This window comes from Equus quagga, chromosome 3 (genome assembly GCF_021613505.1).
Source record: "Equus quagga isolate Etosha38 chromosome 3, UCLA_HA_Equagga_1.0, whole genome shotgun sequence".
In the NCBI taxonomy this organism is placed as follows: Eukaryota; Metazoa; Chordata; class Mammalia; order Perissodactyla; family Equidae; genus Equus; species Equus quagga.
Genome location: NC_060269.1, coordinates 15,163,281 through 15,183,275, shown reverse-complemented (window position 1 = coordinate 15,183,275; position 19,995 = coordinate 15,163,281). Strand labels below are relative to the sequence as shown.

The window sequence follows — 19,995 nt, the reverse complement described above, 5'->3', positions numbered from 1 at the left end:
AAATCTAAAAAAAAAAAAAATTTAGGTGAAATAGACATTACAAACAAAATGCTGCAAAAACGAGTCAAAAGCAGACTTGAGCTACAAGAAGTACTAACAGATAGGGGCTGGCTTGGTGGCATAGTGGGTATGTTCACACGCTCCATTTCTGTGGCCCGGGGTTTGCAGGCTCAGATCCTGGACGTGGACCTAGCACTGCTTGTCAGGCCATACCGTGGCAGTATCCCACATGAAATAGAGGAAGACTGGCACAGATGTTAGCTCAGCAACAATCTTCCTCAAGCAAAAAGAGGAAAACTGGCAACAGATGTTAGCTCAGGGCCAATCTTCCTCACACACAAAAAAAGAAGAAGTAATAACAGATAAGTTTGGACTGAAGGGAAAAAAATCCCACATGGAAGCACAGAACTACAAAAAAAGAAATGGAGAGTACCACATAGGGTAAACAGTGACTAAGAAGACAATAGGTCTTGTGGCATTTTAACATATGCATAAGTAAAATATTTGACAACAAAAGAACTACGGGCAAAAGATGATAAATGGCATTAAAATGTTGCAGGATACTTGCATTGTTTGGGAACTGCTAAAAGAATAAATTTTAGTTAAAGTGTAATAAGTCAGATTTGTATATTATAATATAGGGTAACCTCTATTAAAATAGTATAACTAAAAAGTAAGAGGGGGAAAATGTAGTATTAAAAATAAGCTAAAGAAAGGCAAGAAAGGAGAAATAAAGATAAACTAAATGAACCAAGAAATGAGACAAACAGAAAAGAGCAAAAAGACTTAAGCCAAAATCCATCAATAATCTCACTAAACATAAATGAACCATAAAATCCAATTAAAAAAAGACTGTATGATGAAATAAAAATGACTCCCAACTATACGCTATTTATAAAAAACATACTTTAAATAAAAAGAAAGGTTAAAAGTAAAAGGACGAAAAGGAATATACATATAACGCAAACACCAAAAAACAAAAATCTCCCCAAACTTGGAGGTAGTGATAACAATTTTAAAAAGAGGACTTTAAAGCAGAAGATAAAGAGGAAAATTTCATAATGAAAAAGTTCATTCCACAAGAAGATGTAACAATTCTAAATTTGATTCATCTAGTAATTCCATAGCTTCAAAATAGATAGAATAAGATTCCTTCCAGTTCTGAGAGAGTAACTGGTACCAGGCTAGCCCTCCTCTTATAAATAACCATAATATTAGGGCATTGAGGAACAGGCAGCAGACAAATGTGACACCTAAGAAAATGAACACAAATAAGGTGAGCCCTATGCAGAGCATAGCAACCTTGCTAAACTACAGAAACAAAGATTAGAGAGTTTCAAGGTTAGTGAAGCAACCAAAATTTGTGGCACAGTATGCTGGAGAGATGAGAGCTATACAGAAAAGTTGCCGCAGAAATATGTATAGAAGACCTTTAACTTTTTTTTTCCGAGTCACTAAGCTGTGCCTTTTTAGGGGTGTGACTTCACAAGGCTAGATCCACAAGGAGTGACTAACAGAGAAAGAATGTGTAGTGAAAAACTGTGACCTAAACAACCACTGAGGCTTACAGAGGATTAGAAGATGCTCAAATTCCAATAAGCTGAAGTAGAGAAAGCTTGTTGACTACCCTGGGAATTTGGTAGGAACACTAGAAAGACCACGCCTTATAAGTTGGACTAATCTAGCCCTAGTGTTAAGGCTACTCTAGACTTGCCTTAACAAAGCTTAAAAGGAAGCCTTGAAAAACTCAAGATGATCCACAAGTAGATTAATTCCATCCCAGAACAAAATTCAACATTGTTTAAAATAAGACAACCCACCCCAGAAACTCAACAAGAAAGCATCAATAAGGTCCAGCATAAACCAAAAATGCCCAGGCATGTGAAAAAGCAGGAAACTGACCTATAGCCAGGAGAAAAATCACTCAAAGAACAGAATAAAAATGATGGAATTTGCTATTCTAAATAAGTTCAAGACTTAAGGACAAGCTAAACACAATGAAGGAACAAATAGGGAATACAACAGACAAATGGAAACTATAAAAATGTAAATTATGGCTGGCCCAGTGGCATAGTGATTGAGTTTGCATGCTCTGCTTTGATGGCCTGGGATTCACAGGTTCAGATCCCAGGTGCTGACCTAGCACTGCTCATCAAGCCACGCTGTGGTGGCATCCCACATAAAATAGAGGAAGATTGGCACAAATGTTAGCTCAGGGCCAATCTTCCTCAAGCAAAAAGAGGAAGACTAGCAACACATGTTAGCTCAGCGCCAATCTTCCTCAAGCAAAAAGAGGAAGACTAGCAACAGATGTTAGCTCAGGGCCAATCTTCCTCTCTCTCACACACACATACACACAAATAAACTATTAAAAAAATTGTAAAAATGAACTAAAGTTCTAGAACAGAAATTCTACAAATGAAAAATATATGGAATAAAAAATTCACTAGATGGGCTTAACAGGAGATTAGACAATGAAGTAGAAAAGATCAATGAATTTAAATACAGTATCACAGAGAAACTATCAAACTAAAGCACAAAGAGAAAAAAGGCTGAATAAAAAGTGAACTGAACCTCAATGACTTGTTGAATAATATCAAGTGGTTTGACATGTATGTAACAGGAATACCAGAGAAAGAGGACGGAAAAAATATTTAAAGAAATAATGGTCAAAAAAAAGTGGGAAGAGAATCTGTAATTTAAATCTTTCCCATAAAAAAAACTCCAGGCTTAAATGGCCTTTCTGTTCTATTCTTTGAAATAGTAAAGGAATAAATACTAGCAATCTTATACAACCAATCTGACAAAGTAGAAAAAGAATGGATACTTCAAAACTCAATTAGGTCAGCATAACCTTGACACCAAACTAACATTATTAAAAAAAGGAAATACAGCCAATATTTCTGATAAAGAAAGATGCCAAAATCTTTAACAAAATATTAGCAAATTAAAATCAGTGTCATATATAAAAGATAATATATGTGACCAAGTTAGATTTATTCCAGCAATGCAAGATTGGTTTCATATTTTAACAAAATGTAATTCATCACATACAAAAAAAAAAAAAAAGAAACCTATATAGACCACATGAAACAACTCAATTAGTGTATAAAAGTCATTTAAAATTGAAATAAAAATTAACAGCACTCAGAAAACTAAGAATAGTTGGGAATTTCCTTAATCTGAGTATTTTGTTACAAAAATACAGCTAATGTGTTAATGATGAGATATGGAACACTTTCCTTCTGAGTATGGGACTAAGAGTAAGACAAGGATGTATATCACCACTTCTATTCAATGGCATAGTGGAGGTTTAAACAAATGTAATAAGAAAACGAAATAAAAGATTAGAAAGAAGTAAAATTATCATTTTTCACAGATGATGTGATTGTATAAATACAACATCCAAAAGAATATGGAACTACAAACTATTAGAATTAATGAGTGAACATAGTAAGATTACTAGTAAGAAGATTAATATACAAAAAAGTCCATTGTACTTTTATATGCCAGCAGTAAACAGAGAATATTTTAAAACAAGATCATTTGTAATAGCACCAAAAAACATCAAATAACTGGGAATAAATGTCATGAAATACACACGCTTCTATCTGGAAAACAAAACGTAATTAAGAGAAATTAAGACGTAAATAAACGAAAGGATACACCATGTTCATGAATTCTAAGTCTCGATATTCTTAAAATGTTAATTCTCTGTAGAGTTAATCTAATTCCATTAAAAATTTGAGTAGATTTTAAATAAGTGTATGCAGCAGAGGGGAGGCATGAAACCAACAAAGTGAGCCTTAAATTTATATGGAAATACAAAGAATCTTTTTAAAAGAGCCAAGACATTCTTGAAGAAAACAAAGCTGGAGGGCTCATGTTACCAAATATCAAGACATTATATAAAGCTACATAATAAGTAAGACAATGTGGTATTGACATAAGCATAGGGCAATGCAAAAGAAAAAGACCAACGTATATAAGATTACATCAGATGTGCAAGTATAATTCAGTGGAGAAAGGATGGTCTTTTCAACAAATGCTGCCCAGTCAACTGGGCATAATTTAAAAAAAAAATCCTTGAGCACTATGTCCAAAAAAGCAGAAAATAGTAAGTGTTGAGAAGAATGCAGAAAAACTGATACTCTTGTGCATTGCTTGTGGGAAAGCAAAATGGTGTGGCCACTGTGTAAAACGGTGGTAGTTCCTCAAAAAGTTAAACACAGAACTGCCATATAATCCAGCAATTCCACTTTTATGTATATGCTCAAAAGAACTGAGAGCAGGGACTCAAACATTCTTGTACGCTCATGTTCATAGCAGCATGATTTACAATAGCCCAAAGGTGGAAATAAGCCAAATGTCCATCAAGAGATGAATGGATAAACAACAAGAAATAATGCAGTATACTCATATAACAGAATATTATTCAGCCTTAAAAAAGAAATTACGATACCACCTACAGAATGAACAAACCTTGGAAATATGCTAAGTGAAATAAGCCAGACACAAAAGGATAAATATTGTATGATTCCGTTTATAAGAGGTACCTAGAATAGGTAAATTCATAGAGACAGAAAATAGATTAGCACTTCTCCCAGGGTCCTGGGGGAAGAAGGGCGTGTGGAGTTATTATTTAATGGGTACAGCTTCTGTTTGAGATGATAAAAAAGGTTCTGAAAATGGATAATGATGATGGTTGCACAACATTGTGAATGTACTTAATACAATTATATACCTAAAAATGGTAAAAAACACTAAAGTTTATGTATATTTTACCACAATAAAAAAATGCACGAATGTTCAATGCAGTATTATTTATAATAGCCAGAATTGGAAACAACCCAAATGTCCTTAAATGGGTGAAGGGATAAATAAATTGTGGTAATATATAAAATGGAATGCTATTCAGGAATAAAAAAAGAACAAGCTATTGATACATGCAACAATTTGGGTTGATCTCAAGGCCATTATAATGAGTGAAACAAGCCAATTTCCAAACATACTATATGATTCCATTTATATAATATTCTCATAATGACAAATTATAGATAGAACAGATTGCCAGAGGTTGGGGAGAAGGTTTGACTATAAACCCTGAGGGAGTTCCTTTGTGGTGATGGAACAAATTTGTACTTTGTATTGGTAGTTATACTAATCTATACATCATATTTCATAAAACTATACACAAAAAAAGGAGTAAATATGAAAACTGGTCAAATCTGAGTAAGTTGTGTGGTTTAGTTAATTGTGCCTATGTGAATTTCCTGGTTTTGATACTGTTCTATAATTATATAAATGTACCATTAAAGGAAGGTGGGGGATGGGTACACAGGATCTCTCTGTATTATTTTTGCAACTTCTTATGAGCCTATAATTATTTCAAAACAAAAGCTTCTTTAAATTCTGAGAGAAAAATAATTCCTTTGCAAAAAAAAAAGAACACATTAAACTTATTGTCACATACGTTCTTAATAAATGCAGAAAGTTCTTGGGTTTTGAAAATACAAGTCATCTGGGGCCGGCCCCATGGCTAAGTGGTTAAAGTTCCACACACTCCGCTTGGTGGCCCGGGTTTTCAGGTTTGGATCCCTACTCCATTCATCAGCCATACTGTGAAGGCATTTCATATAAAAAATAGAGAAAGACTGGCATAGATGTTAGCTCAGGGCTAATCTTCAAGCAAGAAAAAAAAAGAGGAAAATTGGCAACGGATGTTAGATCTTCTTCACCAAAATAAAATAAAATACAACAAAACAAAACAAAATAAAATAAAAATACAAGTCATCTTAGTAAGTACACAAGTTACACAGGAGATATAGTCATTAAAATCCTAGCAGTAAATGATCAAGCATAACAATTTGTCTATAAGAACATATATCTAAGAGACCCAGAAATGCTCCAAATTTCTGTAGTAGTAAATTTCGTTGTTTCCAGACATGAGGGATAACTGTACCTTTCATTCCTGGGGAAAAGAATAAAAATGATAAAAGATTTCAATAAGCAAATGTTGATTAACTATTTACTATAGGAAAGTCACTGTCTAGGAGGCAGTAAGTAAAAATGAATAAATTGACAATTTAGTAACAGTGATAACACGTGAAAATAAATGTGGCAAAAGGAATAGGATATGTAAGAGTTCAGAGACAGGAGACACATTTAGAACTAGGAGGTTTCAGAAAACATTTCATGCAAATGTTATATTTGAACTGTCCCTAAAGTGGGAAGAACCTGGGTAAAGATGGTGTGGAGAGGTTCTGATTCAAGATGGTGACATAGGACTCCCATAGATATACTGAATCTATAGCTATGTATGAAAAAATTTTCTCTGAAAAAAACCTAAAAACTGGCAGAGCAACTCTTCACATTGGGCAAATGAGAGACAAGCTTGCGACAAACCCCACCCCTGGTGTGGCAACTCACAATCAGAACTCAAAATCCGGAGCTTCACCCTGAGGAGCAAAGGGTTCATACCCCACAGCAGGCACCCTAACTTTTAAGACTAGCACCTGAAAGATGAGTCCTCAAAACATGTCACTGAAGACCAACGGGGCTCACACCCATGAAACTCACAAGGCTGTGGTGAACTGAGCAATGGCTTTTAAAGGGCTCCTTCAGACTCACCTGCCCCAGAGTCCAGCACAGAAGCAGCCCTTTGAAAAGCGCCAAGACTCTATGTGAAAGAGACTCATTTCTTAATTTTAAAGCATTGGTCTGAGGGGTAGGGGCCTGCTGGGATACTCTCTGGGGACAGAGGCTGGTGAGAGCCATCTGCCTGCTCTCACTCTGCTTTGCTAAAGCCAGTGGGTGTCACCTCTTTTCCTTTCTTTTTCTTTTTTCAGCAGGTGCCGTCTTTGCACTTCCCCTCTGTCTCACTCCAGCCACTGTCTGCCATCTTCATCATCTCCCTCTGCCACATTCCAGAGTGCCAGCATCTCTCAGAGAGGAGCTCTTACATATATCTGGTGCCTTACATTTTAAACCTGGTGCCCTGGTTTCTGCAGCTGCTGCCCAGGACATACTAGATGATTGCCTGGTGCCTGTGGCCAAGGGGCCTTGTGTTTCTGGGTCCCACAGGACTGTAACCATCAGTGAGACAGTTCTTGGCAGGCTGATACCCACAGGGCACTTCACAGACAGCAGACTGAACACATCCCCAGCCTTTCTGTGAAGGACGCCTACCTGGCTAATCCTGGAGCTTTGGCGTTAGGGGCAGCTTCAGGTCTGGCATACATCTAGAGGCTACAGAGGTGATCTCAGGGAACGTAGGCGGGCTGACACCATCGATGCTCTCTCCCTTTGCTTTGCAATAGCTCACGGCTATCTCCCAGAAAGGAGCTTATACACTCGTCTGGAGCCCTGATTTTTGTGACTGCTGCTCAGGGGACACCTCCAGATCCCTGGCTCTGGGAGCCAACAGGGCTTAGGCTTGCAGTCCAACAGAACTGTATATATTTGCATAGTTCAAAAGCTGCTGCCCGAGGGTCTGGCTTCAAATCAGCCTGAATCTAGGTGCTGACTGAGGTCCTCCCCTTTGAGACAATGACTGGTCTTAGCATACCCTCAACTACTGGGAGCTATTAAAAATAAAACAGACTGCTTGGACAAGCACAAAGGTTTGAGAGACAACCAAGAGCTAAAGCAGGGCTGAACAACAAGGTTCATCTCCTACACAAGGCCAACGCTTTAAGACTCAGAGACATGGCTGCTTCATCTAATGCATAGAACCCAACCACAGAGTCAGGTAAAATGAACAAAGGAGTATGTTCCAAATGAAAGAACAAGATAAAACCTCAGGAAAAAAACCTTAATGAAACAGAGATAAGTAATTTACCTGATAAAGACTTCAAAGTAATGGTCATAAAGACACTAACCAAACTTGGGAGAAGAACTGATTAACACAGTAAGAACTTCAACAAAGAGATAGAAAATATGAGAAAGTTCCAAACAGAAGTCACAGAACTGGAGAATATACTCACAGAACTGAAGAACATATTAACTGAACTGAAAAGCACACTAGACGGATTCAACAGCAGATTAGATGAAGGAGAAGAAATGAATCACACACTCAAAGACAGGGCAGAGGAATTCACCTAATTACAGCAGCAAAAAGAAAAAAGAATGAAAAAAAAAGTGAAGATAGCTTAAGGAACTTACGGAATAACATCAAGTGGACTAACATTCGCATTATAGTAGTTTCAGAATGAGAAAAGAGAGAGAGTGAGGAAGAAAGCTTATTTGAAGAAATAATAGCTGAAAACGTCCCTGACTTCGGGAGAGAAAACAGACATCCAGATCCAGGAAGCCAAGCCCAGAGAGTTCCAAATAAGATGAACCCAAAGAGACCCACACCAAGATACATCATAATTTAAATGTCAAAACTTATAGACAAGGAGAGAATCTTAAAAGCAGCAAAAAAAACAACTTGTATATATAAGGAAACCCCCATAAGACTATCAGCCAGTTTTTCAGTAGAAACTTTAAAGGCCAGAAGGGAGTGGCAAAACATATTCAAAGTGCTCAAAGAAAAAAACTTCCAACCAAGAATGCTCTACCTGGTAAAGTTATCATTCAGAATTGAAGGAGAGAGAAAGAATTTTTCAGACAAGCGAAAACCAAAGGAGTTCATCACCACTAGACTGGTCTTACAAGAAATGTTAAAGAGATTTCTTCAAGCTGAAAAGAAAGAGTGCTAATTAGTGACACAAAAACATACGAAAGTATAAATCTCACTGGTAAAAGTAAATATATAGTAAAGGTAGTGGATTAATCACTTATAAAGCTAATATGAAGGTTAAAAGAGAAAAGTAGTAAAAAAAAATATTTAAGGGATACACAAGATGAAAAAGATGTAAAATGTGACATCAAAATCAAAAAGTGTTGGGGGCCGGTTCCGTGGCCAAGTGGTTGTTTTCATGCTCTGCTTCAGTGGCCCAGGGTTTCGCCGGTTTGGATCCTGGGCATGGACATGGCACTGTTCATCAAGCCACACTGAGGCAGCATCCCACATGCCACAAACAGAAGGACCCACAACTAAAAATACACAACTATGTACCGGGGGACTTTGGGGAGAAAAAAGAAAACAAAATCTTCTACAAAGACAAAAAATGTTGGTGAGGGAGAGTAAAAATGTAGAGCATTAGAATGCCTTCAAAATTAAGTTATCAAAATAGACTGTTACAAAATATCAGTCATTACATGTAAGACGGAGTGGAGATGTTCAGTCTTACAGAGTTGAGAGAAAAGCATAAGTAAAGACAGGATATATTCAAAGAAACAGAATTATTCAAATTGGGTGAAGAAAAGAGTATCATTATAGAAGCAGGAAGCAGTGAATGAACTGGGAGACTGGTGGACTCCAAAAAACAAAATCACAGAATTTCCTATGGTACAGAACATTGCAGGTAATGCCATTATCATATTTTTCAATTCTCAAATACAGTAAACTCTGACAGTCTTAGAGCTAACATATTCGAAGTTTGATTTGAAAGTGATATAAAACTATACTTAAAATATTTTTCTATTAATGAAACAATTCAAAAAGAGCTGCTAGAAAAAATTTAAAAATCGCTAAAATTTTGAAAAAGTATCCTTGGACATAGCTTAAAAATCTCATAAAGTCATCTGTCCAAACAAGTTACATATTAGATGCTTGTACAATAGTGAATTTCCTCTATATTATAGTCAAAGTGTAAAGCAAATAATACTTATAGAACAACTAAAACTATAACTCTCAGGCAATAGCTCATTTAAAGTTTTCTTCGGGTAGTACACCTTTTCACCTCTACCATCATGGAACAAACAAAAATTATAGCTTCTATGAAAAGAGAAAATAATTCAGACTTAAAAATACCATAAAGAAAGGCAATTCATGCTCAGCAGAATTTTTAACCACAGAAACATGTTATATTATTTCCAGGAACAAATACTGTTTTGGTTTTCAAGATACTTCTTTAGTACTACTAAAACTATTAAAGTAAACAAAATCAAATATGTTTGACATCTATTATAACACAAGTAGTGACAAAGTATTAAGTTGCATTTTAAGTCAACTTAATTTATAGGATGGTATCAGGATCAAAAGATTTCTAAAGAGGAAATTATCATGCTTCCTGTTTACTTAACAATATTCTTTCTCCTTTCTCACATCAAAGAACAATTATCTTTATCTAGGAACCACCAATTTCAGCTTGTTCTCAAAGAAAATAAACTTGCACTTGAAAGACACAGTGATCCTTTATTAACCATTATTATGAAGCTTGACATTAATATCCAGTCCCCATCAATATTTTCAAAGTATTTGTACATATTTCATGTATATATTATACTCAAATTATGTTTTACAAGTTTCATCTAATGCTCAGTCACGTCACTTCACGTTATGTGCAAAATGAAATATAATTATCCAAAAATACCTCCTCACTAAAAACTTCTAAGTTTCTATAACAGATATAATTAAATGTCCTATCCCCTTCTAGAACTGCCTTAATACTTGATAAATACCACATTTCTCATTAAAAAATTTAGAATATTGCTTTTTAACCTTTTTCACACCACGGCACAGATAAGAAAATGGCATTACTGAACATAGAGGTGAATAGTAGGCTGCCAAAGGCAGTTGACAGTTCAGGGTTCCAGCTGTCCCTGGCCCCACACTGACCCCTCAAAGGCTGAAGGGACTGAAAACTAAATCTCCATTCATAAGCCACCATTTAGGTCTATATTTTAACTATTGTACTATTTCTCCTAATAAGTGAGTTAGACTGAGGGTGAGTGGAGCATGATAAAGTATAGGCCAGGGTTAAATCTCTAAGAATTCAAACTTTGAGAATACCCTGAACACAATCTCCTGTTCTCTCCTATCTGCCCCTTCCTCAGTGAAACTGCTTTACCTCCACTCAATTCTTCTCTTTACCCATAGTTTATTTCCCCCATTTTGGCTTGAACCACTTCAGTAATGCATTCACATTACCAAAGATTCCCTAAGCAGAGCTGACTCACTTGCAGTTGGGCCAATTCTCTGACCTGGCTAACATCCACTATCCTCTCCAAACAAGTCATAAACATTAGGTGGCTCCACTATAAATTCATGCATACTGATGAAATCTCTCCAATCTTATAAACAAACATAAAAAAAAAAAAGAACTAACCACATCCATATTATTCTCACCATCAAGCTGCAATAAAGAATAGAATTCAGGGGCCAGCCTGGTGGCATAGTGGTTAAGTTTGTGCCCTCCACTTTGGCAGACTGGCACAGATGTTAGCTCAGGGCCACTCCTCCTCAAGCAAAAAAAAAAAAGAGGAAGATTGGCAAAAGGTGTTGGCTCAGGGCCAATCTTCCCCACCATGTGCCCCCCGCCCCCCTCCCCCGCTGCAAAAAGACGAATTCATACATTGCCTCCAAACCCTCATCTCCCATTCACTACTAAACCATGGCCAATCCTACTTCTGCCACTACTAACTTCATATTATTCTGTAGAGTGGTGTTTTTTAAAGTGTGGTCAAAGCACTACCTGAATCAAATTATCTGTAATTAACCTGTTAAAAGGCAGATTTGGAGTGTCTTCACAGATCTGCTCAATCAGAGTATCTTGGAGTGGTACCTCTCCTGAGCAACAAGGTTTGGGTTTATTTTTTATTTCAGTATGAACTAGACATATTATCTTAAATTAATAACATATTTTCAAGCTTCTCCTTCTGGAAAAAAATAAAAAGACCTAAGGAAAAATAACCAACCTAGTATTAATAGGTACCCTCCTTAGCATCCAGACTATGGTTTCTAAACCTACTTTCCACGAAAAGCAACTAGGACTCTTTAGAGAAATGACTGATTCCAAGTCTGGGGCGACATTTAAATGCACAGGATGAGGCAAGAACATTGTCATAAGAGAAAGAAAGGAAGCTAACAATGACTACTAGGATCATGTTTAAAAGATACAGGCACCAACATGACAAGGACACCACTCACTACTTCTATTCACATTGTACTGGGAAGTCACAGCCAGTGCAAAAAAAAACAAGAAAAAGAAATTAGAAGATAAAGATTGAGACAGAAGAAATAAACCTGTCATTATTAGCATATAACATGACTGCATATGAGGAAAATCCAAAGAGCTTTAGAGATATACTATTAGAATTTAGCAAGGTTACTGCATGTAAGGCCAACGTAAAAAAATAAGTTGTATGTCTATATATCAGCAACAAAGAAAAAATAAAATATACAAAATGATATTACTTAAAATAGCATCAGAAACATCAACTAGGAGAAAAATACCAAGAGATGTTTACAAAAGGCTCCTGTTGGCAAAAGAGAACAATTTTAATATGAATTGTAATGACTGAAAAACAACTATGTTTAAATTCATAACGATACTAAAAAAAATTATCATTGGTCATCTCTAAAGGATGACAGGGGACCAACTATTTCAAAAACATAAATAAAGGGGAACAATCCAGCCTTTTCTGTACCAGCTATATCCCAGGTACTCAAAGAATTCATAAGCAGACATTTGTTTTAATGGAAGCATTCCAGCTAATAAGAGGATCTGAATATCACCTGCAACCCTAGTGAAGTAATGGATTTAGGCTATGATCAATCACTGTTAACACCACAAAAAGACAGATGACCCAGAAACTGTGTCATATGATGAAAGTACACCATACTGCCTATGAAGTATTATTACTAAAAAACTGAACCTGAATTTGAGAGCCTCTAGATGTAAGTAACAGTTTCAGGAAATACAGAGGACAGATGAACATGTTAAATGACATCATGAAGATGTAAGCAGCAAAAATGAGGTTGTGGAAAACTGTAAGCAAAGGACTATTTTTCCAAGAACTAAATTAAAAGAAAAAAAAAGTGTGAGGCAATCTATAAATTAACAGATACTTAACATATAAATTCCAATATACGGATGTAATTTTGATCTTGATTCAACAATCCATACATTTATGAGATAATGGGAGAATTACTATTAACTTTTAAAGTGTGCTAACTGAACTGTGGTTATGCACACGTGTAGTCTACGCATTAAAGAGTCCTCACATTTTACAGATACATATAGAAGTATTTTCAGATGAAAGAATATGTCTGATATTTGCTCTAATATAATTCAGTTTGGAGAGGTATATATGAAATAAAGTTGCCATGTTTTAATAATTAGTGAACCTGGCTAATGGGTACTGGGGATTCATTTACTATTCTCTCTACTTCGATATGTTTGAAAATTTCCTATTAAGTAAACAAAGAAAATGTTGTGAAACACTGTTTTAATGTATGTCATTTCCCTACGTAAAATCCTTCAAGGGCTCCCTTCTGCACAACAAATTGAGAACACCGGCTAAATACAACTCTTAAGTTTTCCATCCAATGTTCTACACTCTGGCCTCAAACACTGTTAACACTTCCCCCTCTAATCTTTGCTTTACAATTTCCAACTAGAATGTATTCTCTCTCCCATTTCAGCCTCCAAGATTTTACCCATCCTTCAATGTCTGCCTCAGATAACAGAACCTTAGAGCTAAAAGAGGTCTTAAACTTAGATGCAACTAGTTTAGAGGGTTTTGAACAATTTCAGAAGTTGAAGTCTGAATTTACAAGTTTTTCTTCAAGCAAAATATCTTGTACAATCCCAATACATAATACATAAAGGAGTTAACAAGCTTTGCTGCTTTTGATGAAGGGCAGCATGAAGCCCTATCAAGCTTCCTTCTCTGAACAAAGGGCAACCACCAGTATCAATTTCATCCTTACAAAGAAAAAAACTGAGCTAAGAGAGATTAAATGACTTATAACAGTCACAGTCATAAAGGTCAATGTTGTGTTTCATGTCCACCTCCTGCCCCTTCTACTAAATGATTGCCTTCTACTAAATGCCATCTCCTTTATATAGTCTCTCTTAATATTCCACCCTAGATATAATCTTTCCTTTCTCTAAACCAAAACACTACATGTAATTGAGCAGACATGATACATAGAGACTCAGTAACTATGTGTTGAAGAAATAAGTGGTACTCACTAGATTCCGTCTGTAAAACAGTTGGGTATATTTGCTGTATCTTACCCTTAAACCTGTAAATTTCTTGAGGAAGTAAATTAAATTGTCTTTTACAGATTCTCATGGCAGTGTCTAATACAGGGCCTTGTACTAGTTAGGCAAAACTTCTGGAGACAGATATTAACCACCTGGCGCTTTTCGTTATTTTATGTGTCAGCCAAAAGCAAAATACCCACAAATGTGAAGAGTCTTCAAGAGAAAGTAAAAGATCTTATCTTTTTCAAAGCTCAATTTACTATCAAAGGGAAGTAAAATAATACAAATAAAGGCTGGAAATTAGCTGTGGAAGGAAAGAAACTAAAAGTATTTACCAAGGAAATACCACTTTAGAGAACTAAGCAATAAATATCACCTTACTGATGTAAATGGAACTTACTAATAGTATATTTATGTTGATCCATATGAAATTGCTCATATTTGACCCTTTTTAACCTACCAAAGAAATGGCAATTTCACGAGGTTAACCCTAATATTAATAAGTATAGTCTCCTCTACTGAAAGACACATAAGTAAGTCTTTCCAGAATGACTTCAATGTTCATCAACTAAAATCTACCATACTTTTTGAATAGACAAAACACAAAACAAAAAAACCTTCATCCATCTCATCACAGATTATAATAGTTCATATGGAGGGATGTGAGACTTATAAATTTAATAAAGGTACAAGCTAAGAGGGACAAAGTCAAAATTTTACCTAAAGATATATATTCTAACTAAACAGTAACTAACTACACTTTCTCTTTTCATCTAATCACTGTGTAAATAAGAATAAAGCTAAGTAGTCTTTTATTGATCTATTATTAGAAATATGTACTATTCTAAAGTATAAAGGATTAAATAAAATTTGGGTAGATCTTATAGGACACTTGAAACGGGCAATCCTATTTAAAGTATTTATGATCATATTCTATTATCAGAATAATTTATCAAATTATTCCCTAACGTGGTTAACATTTTTCTGCACTTATATGTGCAGTTAGCATTCATGAACTTCTCTGACATGAGAAATGATGTTTTACTTACTGTTTATTTCCTATCACATAGCATGGTGACTGGCAAATATTAGGCACTCAAACGTCTGTTGAATTAATCAACAAATGAGTAAGAATTGTTATTTGTACTCTTGGATTCTATTTTTTTTTTTTTTTTTAAAGATTTTATTTTTTCCTTTTTCTCCCCAAAGCCCCCCAGTACATAGTTGTATATTTCTCGTTGTGGGTTCTTCTAGTCGTGGCATGTGGGACGCTGCCCCAGCGCGGTCTGACGAGCAGTGCCATGTCCGCGCCCAGGACCCGAACCAACGAAACACTGGGCCGCCTGCAGCGGAGCGCGCGAACTTAACCACTCGGCCACGGGGCCAGCCCCTTGGATTCTAATTTTTAATTTAAAAAAGAATCATAAGTGAGATACCAGGACACAATGTTGACTATCTTTACTGTATGGATAGCTTTAAAGCAAAAACTTAAAAAAAAAAAATGAATTCTCTTTTAAACTACAAAAAGGGTAATGGCCTTATAAAGTCTGCAAAAATAAATACAAAATTGCTACATAATGAATAAGGTAATTATTTTCCAAAAAAATATTTTAAAAACCCTAATGTTTCAATGTAAATTGACATAAATATTTACAAATTTTCAGCAATCTCTGGACACTGTTGTTTTAAGACACTAATTTTGAAAGCTGAAAACCAACAATATTTTTAAAACATTTTTACTAGTCAAAACACACCAAAAAATAAGATTTTTTAATGAGACAGTGGATTGCCTAATTCACATACTAAATTGCTCTATACAGGGAGATTTCACAATCCAGGAGCCATAGCCATGTTGCTGCAAGTAAGATTTCAACAAAGTTTTAGCTTCTTGATAGGATCCAGACATACACTGCAGAAAGGAAAAAAACGGAATTACAGAATATAGACAGAATTTGGCTTATGAAAAGTAAGTAGTTCTAATCTTGTTTCTTTAGTTTCACATTTTAAAAATTAATGAAAATCTTCTTGAATTCCTATTTTTTCTCAAAAATAAACTGTCCTTCCCAACATTCCTAAAAGACAATTTTTCTTCTTTTTTAACATTTTTAATGAAAAGAGTAATCATACTCCTTACAGAAAACTTGAAAAATAGAGAAACTATAAAGGAGGAAATAAAAATCACCTGTAATTCCCAAACCATAGATAACCACCATTAATATTTTGGCTTATTTCATTTTTTATAAATGAACATACTGATGAACTTACAAAAACAGTTTTATTGAGGCATAATTTACACACCATAAATTCACCCACTTTAAGTATAGAGTTTTATGTTTTTTAGTAAATTTATACAGGTATGCAACCATTGCCACAGTCCAGTTACAAAACAATTCCATCGTCTGCAAAAAGTTCCACTTGATTGTACATTTGCAGTCAATCTGTATTCCTGGCCCCAGCCTCAGGCAACCACATTAATCTACTTTCTGTCTCCAGAGTTTTGCTTTTTTGAAAAATTTCACATAAATTGATTAACATACCATGTATTCTGTCAGGCTTTTTTCAGCTAGCATAATGTTTTCAGATTCATTCATGTTGTTTCATGTATCAGTAGTCTGCTCCTTTTTATTGGTGATTAGTATTCCAATGTATGGATATATCACATTGTTTATGCATTCACAAGTTGATGAACATCTGAATTTTCTCCAGTTCTTGGCTATTATTAATAATGCTCCTGTAAACATTTATGTATAAGTCTTGTGTGAACATAAGTTTGTTTCTCCTGGATAGATACCCAGGAAGTACTGAATCACATGGTAAGGTAAGAAACTGCCAAACTGTTTTCAAAAGTGATTGTATCGTTTTACATTCCTGTCAGTAGTGCAAAAGGTTTCCAGTTTCTCCACAATATCTAGTCTGGTAAGTCTTGGATTTTAGTGGGTGTGCAGTGGTATCTCATTGTGGTTTGACTTTGCATTTCCCTAATGACTGAGACTGAGCATCTTTTATACGTGTATTTGCCATTTGTACATATTCTTTTACATACTTTAAAGAACTGGGTTGTTTGCCCTCTTTTTATTAAGTTGTAAGAGTTCTTTATATGTTCTAGATCCAAGACCTTTGTCAGATGTAAAACTTTGCAAGTTTTTTCCTTCCGGTCTGTAGCTTGTATTTTCATTTTCTTAATGATGACTTTTGAAAGGCAAGGTTTAAATTTTGGAGTCTGAACGATCAATTTTTTCTTTTACGGATTGTGCTTTTGGTGTCATATCTAAGAAAATTTTCCCTAACCTAAGAATACAAGCATTTTCTCATGTTTTCTTTGGAAGTTTTATAGTTTTAGGTCTTTTAGGTCTACGATCCACTTTGAGTTAATTTTTTTGTATAACTGATCTAAGTGTAAGTTAAGCACTAAGTCCAGCACCATCTGCTGAAAAGACTAATCTTTCTCCCATTAAATTACTTTGGCACCTTTGTATAAAATAATTGACTATAAGTAAGTGGGTTTATTTCTGGACTCTTATTCTGATTCCATTGACCTATGTCACTCGTTACATCAAAACACTGTGTTGATTACTGTAGCTTTATGACAAGTTTTGAAACTATGTAGAGTAAGTCTACCAATTCTGTTCTTTTTTAGAAATTGTTTTGGTTCTTCTCTGTCCCTTGGATTTACGTATCGATTTTAGAATCAGCTTGTCAATTTCTACACAAAAGCTTGGGGGGATTTTGACAGAATTTGCATTGAATCCATTGATTAATTTCAAGAGAAGTGACATCCTAACAATACTGAGTTTTCCAAAGCATGAAATGGTACATCTCTCCATTTAACTAGTTTTCTTCACTTTCTTTCAGCAATGTTTCATCACTTTCAGTGTATAGGTCTTACACTTCTTTTATTAAATTTATTCCTAAGTATTTTTTTATGCTCCTGTGAATGAAATTGTTTCCTCAACTTTATTTTTGGAGTGTTCGGTCCTAGTATATAGATACACAATTTATTATTCCATATTGTTCTTATCTCGTGTGCTACATTCACATGATATAATTGTTTTTGGTAGATTCCACAGGATATTTTAGATACAAGATTACATCATTTAGAAATAAGAAAGTTTTTCTTCTTTCTTTCCAGTCTGAATGCCTTTCCTTCTTTTTCTTGCCTTGCTGCACCGGCTAGGAGCTAGAGAACAATGTTGAATAGAAGTGGTGGGAGGAGACGTTATTGCTTTCTTCTCCAATCTTGGTGGGGAAGGGGGTGAGAAGTGTGATGTCAACAGTTGATGCCTTTATCAGGTTGAGGAAGTTCACTTTTCTTTCTTTTTTATTCACCATTTTTATCGTGAATAGGTGTTGGATTTTGTCAAATGCATTCTGGACATCTTTTAAGATACATATGTGGGTTTTGAACTGGAACCTATTCATATGTTTACATCAAATAATTTTCTGATGTTGAATTAACCTTGCATTCCTGAAATAAACCTTTTGGTGAGGGGTATATAATCTTTTTGTATGCTGCTGGATTTGGTTTTGTCAATATCTTGTAAGAATTTTTGCATTTATGTTCCTGAGAGATACTGGTTTGTAGTTTAGTTTAGTTTTTTTTTTTTTGCTGAGGAAGATCTGCCCTGAGCCAACATCTACACCAATCTTCCTCTATTTTTAAGTATGTGGGCCACCAGCACAGCATGGCTGCTAACAGAGCAGTGTAGGTCTATGCCCAGGAAGAGAACCTGGGCCTCCAAAGTGGAACGTGCTGAATTTAACCACTAGGCCACCAGGACTGGCCCTGTAGTTTTCACTTCTTCTATGTTTTTGTCCAGTTTCGTCCTTGTATCAGGGTTATACTGGCCTTGCAAAATGAGATGAAAAGTGTTCTCTCCTCCTCTATTTTATGAAAGAGCTTTCACATGATTTGTATTTTTTTTTTGCTTGTACATTGGTAGAATTCACCAGTGGAGCCATATATACACTCGCTCTTTAGGGAAAGAATTTTAACTAAGAATTGAATTTCTTTAGTTCAATTTGGATTTTCTATTTAGTCAGTTTATGTAATTTATGTCTTTCTAGGAATGTGTCCATTTCATCTAATCTGTTGACAAAAGGTTGCTCATAATATTTCCTTAGAATTATTTTAGCTCTTTGGGGTCTGCAGTGATGACCCTTCTTTCATTCATTTCTCATTTTTTTCTTAGTCTAAAGGATTATCAATTTTGTTTTTTTCCCCAATATACCAACTTTTGATTTTGTTGATTTTTTCCCTACTATTTCATTGATTTCTACCCCATTCTATATTTCTTCCCACCTACTTTTGTTTTAATTTACTCTTCTAACTTTTTGAGGTGGAAGTTCAAATAACTGATTTTATGATTCTCTTACTAATATAAGCATTTAAAGCTATAAATTTCTAGGCACTTCTTAATTATATTCCATAAATTTTAATATGTTGTATTTTCATTTCAGTTCAAGATATTTCTTATTTCCCTTATAATTTCTTCTTTGGCTCATGGGTTATTCAGAGGTCAAGTTAATTCAGAGGAAATTAACTTAATCATTTATATAATGATTTCCCAGATTTCATTCTATTGTTGATTCCTAATTCCATAATCATTAGAACATACTTTGTATGATTTTAATCTTTTTAAACTTACTAAGACTTGCTTTACAGCCTATATGGTCCATACTGGAGAATGCTCCTTATATACTTGAAAAGAATATATATTCTGCTGTTGTGCAGTGGGTTCTCTATAGGTCCATTTGGTTTGGTTGGTTGGTAGAGTTAGTTAAGCCTTCTATATTCTTACTAGTTTTCTGTCTAGTTGTACTATCAATTACTGAGGGAGGAGTATTAAAACACCCAACTATAATAACAGAATTGTCCATTTCACTTTTCAATTCTGTCAGTTTTTGCTTCCATATTTTGGGGCTCTGTTGTTACACCCAAACATATGTAATTGTT

General features: G+C 35.0%; 1 protein-coding gene across 1 annotated transcript in view; it reads right to left on the bottom strand.

Annotated features, from left to right (window-relative positions):
• Positions 1–15,837: 15,837 nt before the first annotated feature.
• The window catches only part of ADAD1 (adenosine deaminase domain containing 1), a 48,071-nt gene continuing 43,913 nt past the window's right edge, over positions 15,838–19,995 (bottom strand). The window contains exon 11 of the mRNA XM_046657369.1: positions 15,838–15,951. Coding sequence (XP_046513325.1) covers positions 15,838–15,951 — 114 coding nt within the window. The remainder of the gene's footprint in view (positions 15,952–19,995) is intronic.